The 7,485-nt window shown below is 40.8% G+C and overlaps 1 protein-coding gene across 2 annotated transcripts; it reads right to left on the reverse strand.

Annotated features, from left to right (window-relative positions):
* Positions 1–2,283: 2,283 nt before the first annotated feature.
* On the reverse strand, positions 2,284–7,485 carry si:ch211-157c3.4 (Lipopolysaccharide-induced tumor necrosis factor-alpha factor homolog-like). Of its 2 annotated transcripts, none has more exons than XM_005950868.3 (5): positions 7,355–7,485; positions 3,902–3,951; positions 3,703–3,801; positions 3,407–3,608; positions 2,284–3,153 (listed from the first exon to the last, which is right to left on the reverse strand). In XM_005950868.3, exons 2-5 carry the CDS (start codon positions 3,945–3,947, stop codon positions 3,036–3,038), a joined length of 465 nt encoding a protein of 154 aa, XP_005950930.1. In that variant the 5' UTR covers positions 3,948–3,951; positions 7,355–7,485; the 3' UTR covers positions 2,284–3,035. The 2 variants fall into 2 exon arrangements, with proteins under 2 accessions (XP_005950930.1, XP_005950931.1); XM_005950869.3 differs by having other exon boundaries at positions 3,703–3,798; positions 7,355–7,484.

The following is a 7,485-nucleotide window of genomic DNA, read 5'->3' on the forward strand; positions in this document are numbered from 1 at the left end:
TCCCATTATGAGACTCTACTGTTTGCTGGCTGTTCCTGTAGTAAGGATATAAACTATAAACACAACTTTTAATGGTAGAGCCTCTTATATACAACTACTTCAGCCGTTACAAAAATTGTTGTTAGGAAGACACTGATTTAACTTCACAGTAATTGGAAAGGCTTAAGTTTGCAGTGCTGTTGAACTGCTGAAGTAAGATATTTTCCTCAAGGCACTTACACCAGTCACCCATTAACAATGAAACTATGGATGGGTGACATTTCTAAAATTGATAAACTTGTTCAAATACAATGTTAAAATGCTGGAACATAACAAACGAGCTCATAGCATTGAGACAGGGTCCAAACATTAAAGTTATAAACTGATCCCCATGTCACTGAGTGAAATAAGTATTTGATCCCCTACAACCCAACAAGAATTCTGGCTGCCACAGATGTGTTTTGTGCCTGTGGTTTTATTTAGCCACGATCGTGGCTCAAGAGTTGGGAGTTCGCCTTGTAATCGGAAGGTTGCCGGTTCGAGCCCTGGCTTGGACAGTCTCGATCGTTGTGTCCTTGGGCAAGACACTTCACCCGTTGCCTACTGGTGGTGGTCAGAGGGCCCGGTGGCGCCAGTGTCCGGCAGCCTCGCCTCTGTCAGTGCGCCCCAGGGTGGCTGTGGCTACATTGTAGCTTGCCATCACCAGTGTGTGAATGGGTGGATGACTGGATATGTAAAGCGCTTTGGGGTCCTTAGGGACTAGCAAAGCGCTATATAAATACAGGCCATTTACCATTTTATATATAAATATATACGGTGGCCCCTAGAGACAAAGCACGTACAAACTCCAAAGCACATACAAACTGTATCCCAATTGGGTCTGCAGCCTTAAAGGCTGCATTTTAAGGCCGATTACGATTATTACGTAATCGTTACGATTATTTATTTCGGTGTTCTTTTTTCCCCTGAGATGTCATACACTTTGGATTCTAGCCAATCATTTTATCTTTGCAAGCGTAGTAGGCGGGCCCAGGTACGTACTTTCTTTTAGAGCAGAGCTACAGATTAAAAATGCCCAAGGCGAAGCGGTCAAAAGTCTGGCTGTACTTCACAGCAAAAGATGCAAACTCTGCAACAAGTGCTTTAAGGTGATACGGTGCAAATGAGGTAACACCTCGAATCTGATAAAATGCCTGGCGACGCATAGCGGGGGTTTTTTAAGCCGAGAAATGCACCGTATTTGATAGCTTGCTGCAAGACAGAGCACATCTTCTGCGGGTGTGGTGCCTGTTATCGGAACCGGAGTTGGCAACATCCCCCAAGAACCCGAAGAGGAGAGTCAGTGTAGCAGAAATGATGACGGCAGCAGCAGCCGTTCTTCTCTGGGTGAGTCGCTTAATGTTGTTCGTGTGTAATTTACGTTGAGTAGGCTAACCATGTGATTAAATTAATGCATGTAAGGTGAACTAGCAAACACCATCGTAAGCAGCACCGGTTCAAGCACCGGCACCGTTTCAAAAGTACCGGTTTGGTACTGGTATCGGATAACACTTAAACGATACCCATCCCAAGTCATGAGTGATATCAAGTCATTTTTGAAACAGAAAGAAGATTCCTGTTACAAGGTTGAAGCTGCAATCCGTTTTTCTGACTTTATACATTGTTTATTGATTCAGGTAAAGCCTGTCCTTTTTTAGAGAGATCTGACCAAGAGAGCAGGAGACATGGTAGAAAATAAATCATAATAGAATTTTTTAAAAGGATTGACTATAATGTAGAACACAAGACTAGGTAAAATCACGCAGTTATAATTTGCAAACCAGTTAATTTCTTTATTTTATCTGTACTTACTTATTGGTAACTACAGTTCTGCTCCACCCCAGCAACCACATCCTAGTTTTAACAGGTAACAAAGCCGTTTCTACTGCGTTTATACAGTAGAATGACTGTGTCAATTGCTTTGAAGTGTCTTTGGTCTGGTTTTCAGCTGCTCTGTGTCAACACTAAAAAGAAAAGATTGTATGTCTGTCCTAAACAGGAAAGGGATTCATGTAAGTGTGTGGGACTAATGTTTTCATTGTTAACTGTTAACTGTTAACTGCGTGACAGTGCATTTCAGGGAATGTTACGAAGTAATGCAAAAGTAATAAAACAAGCACAGTAACAAATGACTTTCTCTGGCAGTATCATACTGCATTATGTTCAAGATGGGCAATGAGTAAATGCATTACTTTTTTTGAGTACTCCATCAATGTAGATGTGACATTTCTAGAGAGAAGAAGAACCAACACAAACACAGCAGAGTTCTGTAATATCTGTTTTTATTAGAGAAATAATGTTATCATAGAGCTAATAGTAGTAAATAATAGAGCAATAGAGCATGCTCATCCTCCAGGGGTGGGGGGGTTTACTTTTGCATTGTAATTTGCAAATAATGAATGAATACATTCAAATAGTCTGAACAAAAGGCTTAACTATATTTACAGCACTCCACTGTACAGCATGTAAGCTTGTTTTTGCCTTGCCTGAGTGACACATATGCAAATATGACATTAACCCAGTATGCTTTGTGTATCAGTTTACTGAGCAATGACTCATGAAACTGGAGATGAGCAAATATATTTATTTCTGCACCCTTTTATCGTTCAATGTGTAATTTACTGCCGCTGTGATTTATTCAGAAATTGTGCAATCCCGTTATGCATAAAACATGCAATATATTCTATGTACAAACCTTCATTTTAACATTACGCATCCAAAATTTTCTGAGTATAATGATAACAGTTTCAAAGTGCATGGGGTGTTCTGTAACTTGCCAGAGCAAAAAAACAAACAGAAGCTCGGACAACACAATCACTCCCAGTCTGTTTCCTAATAATCTGATAGAAGTCATTCATGTTTGGCTTTGTCATCCATAGAAACAAGCTACCCCTGTCACCTTTCTCTGCCAGTTTGAGAAAATGCCATTTTTTTTTACCGGTTGACCATAAGACACAGACAAAGGTAACAGGAGGCTATTTCTTATTTCTACGGGGCCATATCAGCCCTGGTGCTCATCATTTACAGCATTTCCTCTTCTCAACGTGCAGCACTCTGTTGCAGCGTGGGCAGGTGTGGTAAGCATCCTTGAATCTCTTCATGAAGAACGGAATCAGGCAGCAGCAAAGGACTAACCTGCAACACACACACAGAAGGTTAGAGTCGTGCTATCATACACCAGATGAGATCATTCTTTATTACATTTTTACATGCATATACAGACATGAAAAGAAAGAACGTTTCCACTTCATCCTTTGAAGTGTGCTGTAAGCAGTGTATTTACAAGAGATAAAATTGATAAAAATCAAGTAACAGAGTTGAACAAAGAAGATCTGTGTTCAAAAGCCTTGGGGCGCTAAAAAGAAGCTAACTGATTAAAACCACTCACCCACAGCAAATGAAGAGTAAACACATGAGCCAGGCGTACGTTCCTGCCTTGTAGGTGACATTGGTCATAACCTGTTGCTGGCAGGAAGCGCAGGTCGTCATGCCGGACTCAGTCCCCAGTCCCATGTCGTAGCTTACAAACTTTTTTTTGCCTTCTCCAGAGTCCAAACCTTGACCTGCGCCTCCCCCTCCGCCGGTGTACACTGAGAGAAGACAGGAAACACGCAAAACAATGAACAACAGTATGTTTACCTTAAATCTTCTAAAAAGTGTGAGACTCAGGTGTGAGAAGAATACCTGGCGTGACAGAGGCAGACGATTGCTGTGTCTGCATGGAGGGTGGGGTGAAAGGAGTGTGGGGGTGGTAAACTCTCACACCATCACCTTGACCCTCTACTGGACCATATGAAGAGGAAAAGGGAAAGAATCAAGCTGGTGAGGAGATGACGATAATGATCATGAATATTGACTGAGCATGTGTGAGCTGTGGGCTTACCCGGTATGATGTAGGGAGGGGGTTCCTTTTTTCCGTCTGCACTCATTTTGCTGCAAAGAAACAAAAAGGACTGTAATGAAGGGTGCGGTCAGGGCCAAATACCTGAGATCTCTCCTGTGATTCTGCTTTCCCTTTTTCTTTCCAATGCTCAAGACAAATGCAATGCTGCTTTGTGCCACCAGAGGGAACCAAAGCCTTGGCGATTGAACTGAAACATTGCCGGTTCGGTCACCATGAAAATGTCTCTCATTCCTGTCTGACACATATCTAGCCCTTCATTGTAGGGACCTTTCATGTGAGCAGCTTTTGGGAAACGCCTAGGAGCGTCTGAGTGCCAGTTGGACTGTTTCAGGTGTGGCTGCTCACAGAAACTTCTTTCTGACCTCCTTCTAAAAGAAAATCCTTGGAATTGCATTAGTGCTTTGTTTCCCCATTTCATGTATAATATCAGGCTACCAGAGAAATTACATTACTGACTTAAATGCAACATAAACCCAAAGATATTTGTTGAATTAATTAATGTTTCATTTGTTTGTACGGCTGAAATGTTACTCGTAAGGCATTTCGTGTGCACAGCTTTCTATATGTACTTGATAAAAGTATATGTATCATATGTGACAATCTTATATATGTAGTAGCAGTAGGAAATAAATAACAGTGGAATCTGCTGCTTGGATAATTTGATTGTATACTCTGAGATGATACTGAAATTCAGACTTTAATGCTTTAAAAACAGATGTTGAGACTAACAAACTTTGAGTGAAGTCTTTCTAATTATATTATAACAAAACGCTTCCACGTGTGAAGCAGGTGCCATCCCCCAAGGTACATGCCAAAAGGTAAAGAAATCCAACGCTGGCTCTGATATTTAAAGTATTAGATTGTATGAGTTACATGGATGCTGTGTGCCAGGTGTAACACAACCTTATTGTGATTATTTATATATTTCATGAGCGTGTAGAGCACATGCTACATAATCATCTCCGATACACACTGCTGGTATCCAAAAAGTGCTCCTGGTGTCTCCGACCAGTGACCAGTGTCGGCTGTGATGATAAGACGAGCCAGAGGAAGTGGAGATAAATGATAAGATAAGCTAAGAGAATGTGAACATAGATTGAGTAAAAGTCAAAATCAGAGCTGAAATATCTGCCAAAAAGCATCACTGTCCAATCTGTCGTTATATCAATATCAATCTAAAACTCAGAGATAGGATGTGAAAAATCATTTGATGTTACATCATTTAAACATAATCTGTATTCTTATGATAGAAGGCACAAATGTGATGCCGCACAGTATAAAAAATGTCTGTTTGTTTCCGGTGTTATCTGGACACCTCTCCCTCTGGAAGAGCATGCTGTAATTTAAATGTGTCCATATACAGCTGCCAGACGTATTTTATAGATTTGGATGTTTGCCTGTAAAATTTAATCCACTCTACAGAGTCATTCCCAAACTGAACACATTCATTTATTCACTCTATTACATCCTCACTGTGCTTCTGAAGCTCCAGCAGTGTGAGAAAGGCCCTTTGACAGTCAGAAGTCATGTGACTGGTTTGATGGAGGATCACAGTGCTTAAAGTATACTCGCGCGTTCCTCTCTGCGTTCAGCTCATTTCCTTTTGTCTCACTTTTCTCGTTTCTCTCTTTCCACACAGATATGCACAATAACTGGGCGCTACCTTGACCAACCATTCATTCTCTGAATGGTTTTCTGTTTCTCTTACACAAACAGTCTTGTTTCCCTCACTACATTTGCAGCACACTAGCCTAACCTTAACCAAGACACGTCACCCTAAAATGTATTATTTACATTATTGGGTCTTGCTTAATGTCTCCACCTGCTACACCAGCCTAGGTAAGTCCGATTCAGAACAGAAGCTGATCGACCGCTTTATCGTTGTGTCACACATAGACATTGAGAACTTGTATACACCCATATGATGGCGCAGGAATGCGACTGAGCTGCATGCTTCCCTCTGGGTGTGCCAGCCAAAACTGTTACAACACCCTCTGAATTTGGTCGTGAGAGAGCAGGATTTTTATTGTGGGTTTTTTTTTTTGCAGAAATACAATATGTTTGATGACTGTTAACAAGGAGCAGTAACGTTATCTAATATGCTGCTTTTTCTCTTGCTGGATCTCTGTGCTCGGAATAGCCGGTGGCACATTAATTGGATAGTTCTTCCCAGAAGCTTCCCAGAGTTTTTTTCCTTCACATAAGGACCATTTAGCATGGGATGTACGTATGCTTTTGGGGGGGAAAGGAAATTCGTGGAAATTAAGCAGGTAGGTTTTAGGTAAATATGCAGCGCAGTCTTGGGCTTATGATGAGTTCAGTGAAACTGAATGAGATGCAGAGTAGAACTTTTTGTTACATATGAGTTAACACCCTGCTGTAGGCGTGGCTTCACCGAGACTCTGGTGCTGGTCAAACCTGTGTCTCCATGTGAGAGAGGGAGGGAACTTTGTTTTTCATTTTTTTTCCATGATGCATTTCAGTATTCAGCTGATGAATCAGTGGGCAGTTTAAATCTGGAAATTCCCTGATTAAACAATCATCACATTCTCTGACCTTGATTTTCAGTTCACCTTTGATAATCAGCCAAAACAATCACAGAAATCCCCTAAAAGCAATTTGAAAATGAAATACTTGGATACAGAACAAATGTATATATTTATTTACAACTACATGAAGGAACTTTTTCACTATGTGCACATGCATGTCCTTTCACTGCATTCAAAATGCAATCTTTTACATTGTTTACATGTCAGCCATAGCAACTGCTGCAAAGACCGTCCTCACTCTCACTCTGGATCAGTTACTTATGATGATTTTTCAAGACCCAGCTGAAGTACGTCAAGAAATCTAAAACGTAACACCTGAAATTTTACCCATGAAGATAATTTGAATCCTACACCAGGCCCCGTCTCTGTCAAATGCGCTAAGTTATAGTCTAATTTAATGTCCCTGCAGGTCCAGAATGTAAGTCAGTCAGACGGTAATGTTCATGGTAAATCCTGAATTAAAGCGTTTAGAGTGAACCCTTTTTTGTAAAGGTGCAGTGTAACACACCTTTATAGCTTTAAAGTAACAACATAAAAGTCAAGAAAACGTTGGCAGATTAGCAGAAACATGCGCATAAATAAAAATCAATATTGGCTCCTGTGTATTTCTGTTCCCTTGTGTGATTTATGCAATGTTTGAATTTTAATCATGTGATATTTGATTTCCAATTGGTCTCTTTTGTGCAATATAACTCACTTTAAATTCACTTGTCAGAAAATCCCAAACCTGGCTTTCTTATTCTTGTCGTGTCCTTTTATGTCTTCAGTTTTCAATTCTTTGAATCCTTCCCATTAAAATAACCAAACCCGATTCTCCACTCCGTCAGCCTGAACACAGTTCGTTGTTCACTTCCTATAACACACAAACGTCTGGCAGACTTACCTTGGCTGGGTTGTTGCGGTCAAAATGCAGAGATGAGCTTGTTGCTGATGCAGAGTCCAGACAGATTCTGGTTAAGATCTCCACCTGTCCCTCTACCTGTAGGTGAACCTCTCCCAACACACCCAAAGCTC

The sequence above is a fragment of the Haplochromis burtoni genome, unplaced genomic scaffold (assembly GCF_018398535.1).
Source record: "Haplochromis burtoni strain Fernald_Lab_line unplaced genomic scaffold, NCSU_Asbu1 Contig_866, whole genome shotgun sequence".
In the NCBI taxonomy this organism is placed as follows: domain Eukaryota; kingdom Metazoa; phylum Chordata; class Actinopteri; order Cichliformes; family Cichlidae; genus Haplochromis; species Haplochromis burtoni.

Excerpts from the sequence above, each read along its gene's own strand:
- si:ch211-157c3.4 (XM_005950868.3), bottom strand. The coding sequence starts at position 3,947 with ATGAGTGCAGACGGAAAAAAGGAACCCCCTCCCTACATCATACCGG. Across the intron at positions 3,609-3,702 it reads GTCTGCCTCTGTCACGCCAG|TGTACACCGGCGGAGGGGGA; the intron begins GTATTCTTCTCA and ends GTCTTCTCTCAG. Across the intron at positions 3,154-3,406 it reads TTACTCTTCATTTGCTGTGG|GTTAGTCCTTTGCTGCTGCC; the intron begins GTGAGTGGTTTT and ends TGTGTGTTGCAG.